This window comes from Capsicum annuum, chromosome 11 (genome assembly GCF_002878395.1).
Source record: "Capsicum annuum cultivar UCD-10X-F1 chromosome 11, UCD10Xv1.1, whole genome shotgun sequence".
NCBI lineage: Eukaryota > Viridiplantae > Streptophyta > Magnoliopsida > Solanales > Solanaceae > Capsicum > Capsicum annuum.
This window is the reverse complement of record NC_061121.1, coordinates 35,676,880-35,679,448: the sequence shown is the minus strand read 5'-3', so window position 1 is coordinate 35,679,448 and position 2,569 is coordinate 35,676,880. Positions and strand designations below refer to the sequence as shown.

At 32.0% G+C, this 2,569-nt stretch overlaps 1 protein-coding gene across 1 annotated transcript; it reads left to right on the top strand.

Moving 5' to 3' along the window:
• Window positions 1–2,045: 2,045 nt before the first annotated feature.
• Window positions 2,046–2,363, top strand: LOC124888823. The gene has a single exon (XM_047400111.1). The coding sequence runs from the start codon at window positions 2,046–2,048 to the stop codon at window positions 2,361–2,363; it is 318 nt and encodes a 105-aa protein (XP_047256067.1).
• Window positions 2,364–2,569: the final 206 nt, after the last annotated feature.

Genomic DNA, 2,569 nt, shown 5'->3' with positions numbered 1-2,569 from the left:
GTTACGACTATTAAACACTTAAGTGTATAAATGTTTGTTATACATTAGATATAAACGACAATTTATTGTATTAGTTGCAAACATAGATAGTATTAACATTCTAATGATTGAGAAGTAACGATACAATAGATTTTACGTTATTGCAATACACTGAATTAAAATCGAAACATGACCCTAGTAAACGATACTGCTAAAAATACATAACATATGTATGTATAAGCAGTTTCAATAAAACAATAAAAACTAAGAATCCAAACCAACATAAAAAACTAAGAAGTGTTGTAATTGTTTAAAATCTCTAGATGCTTGATGAAATTTGAGAATGCTTAAATAACAGATCAGTGAATTTCGTGCATTACCTGCAACTTCTGGGTCCATTTGAGATACTGTAAATTCACAATTATGAATTGGAAAAGGTGATAGCAATATAATATATGTTTAAATCCATTCCTTGTACAACAGGACTCATTAAAGTGAACAACAAAAGAAACAAATATTAATTTTTAGATGGAAAATTTACTCGTATAATAACTGGATCCACTTATTTTCTTTTCTTACGTCAACTTGAAATGATGAGGAGATTTTTATGTGTGCGGATGTATGATGAAATTGGAGAGAGATTATTGTAGATCGCCAGGATTAATTATGGGTGTAGAGAGATAATAAGAAGGTTTAATGTAGATAGATAATTCGAGAGAAAAGGTTGCAAGGTTTTAGGAGGAAAATAAGGAGCACAATTTGGAAGAAAATACGGTGGTTTGGGATGTGTAAGAAGGAAGAGAGAGAAGGTAAAAAGATAGGGATTTGAGTAATTAATTTAGAATTTTTTTAATTTGTTTTTCAATATGAGATTTTATGTAATAAGGTAAAGTTACCTTGTGTATATATGTAATTTTTAGAAAACTGTAAGCTTTTGGAATTGGCCCAACTACTCTAGTCACCTATATAGCTTAAAAAGTAGTGTAGTAGTTAGGCCAAACAGTGCAGGCTGCCCTGCTGACCCTCGCAACAACCCAATCAATAATTACAGATTTGATCGATTTTGAAGTTTTTTTACTTTTTAACGAACTCCGAATGACCTGAAATTTGATAGGTTCATTGAAAACGACCCACTAAGCAATACCCACAGCTATGCTATGACCTAGCCCCTTTTTTGACCATTTGGAGTCATTTTCATGGGGTTTAGGGCATTTTTATGTTTTCTAAAAAATTAAAAATTTTGAAAAAATTATTTATGCAAATCCGTGGTGATAGGTATCATTCCTTATAGTTTCCAGTGGTTAATAACAACAAATAATATGAGTTTATATGTTGACGTAGGTCATCTTTCCCATCGGATAAACTTGTATAGTGTGATACTGTTTTTAAGTCTCTTATTTTTTATGACTTGTATTAAATTTTCAACTAAGTTACATGTTAGTTCAATGATATATAGACTTATGAAATGTGATATTTATCTAAATTAAATCAAGAGTTACTCTCTAACTGAATTGGTTCTGTTTTATTTAAGAGATAAATTATCTGACATTACATATATATTTTCTTAAATGGTTAAGTTTAACTTATGATTCTAATTGTTTATGTGCATGGTTATATGTGTGATGCGTTTCTTAAGAATTTTATTATTCTACAGCACGTCTAATGATTTAGTTTTAATTTGATTATATAACAGATTAACCATGTTTTCATTCAATCCCTTTACTTCTATCCTAAATAAAAACAAACTAGAAGGTCCTAACTATGTGGACTGAAAACGTAACTTGGACATTGTTCTTACTGCTGAGGGCTTTGAATTTGTATTGATTGAGGAATGTCCTATTAAGTTGGCTGAACCCACTGATGATGAGACTAAATCCTACGATGAGTGGGTTAAGGCTGATGAGATGACAAGATACTACATACTTGCCTCCATGGCAAATGTTTTGCAATATCAACATCAGTCCATGACTACTGCTTACCATATGCTTGAATTTCTCAAAGAGATATTTAGTGAGTAAAGCCATGCTGCAAAGAAGACATACATGAAAGCTCTTTTGACCACTAAAATGGTTGAAAGAACTTCAGTGAGGAAACACGTTCTTAAAATGATAAGTCGGTTAAACGAGCTGAAAATTTTTGGTACGGTTATTGATAAGAAATTTCAGGTAGAGATGGTCCTACAAACTCTGTCGAATAGTTTTCACCAATTTTGCTTAAATTATAACATGAATAAGATGAACTTTGCCCTTGCGAAGCTGTTGAATAAGCTGCAAACGGCAGAATCTATCATTAAGCAACAAGCTCCTCCTGCGGTGTTGATGGTTGACAAACCTTCGTCTTTGACTTCTAAGCCAAAAGGGCAAAAAGAAAAAGAAGCCCCGTAATGTTCAAGATGCTAATGGTGGTGTGGCTAAGCCTAAGGGAAAGTGCTATCATTGCAAGCAACCTGGTTATTATAAGAAATAGTATCCCGACTACATAGATAAGATGCAAAAACAAGGTACATTTTTTCATATGTCATTGAAACATTTTTAATAGTTGTTTCTGAAATTCAAGAGGGGGTGAATTAAAATTTTCTTCTGTGAGTCGA

Excerpts from the sequence above, each read along its gene's own strand:
- LOC124888823 (XM_047400111.1), top strand. The coding sequence starts at position 2,046 with ATGGTTGAAAGAACTTCAGTGAGGAAACACGTTCTTAAAATGATAAGT.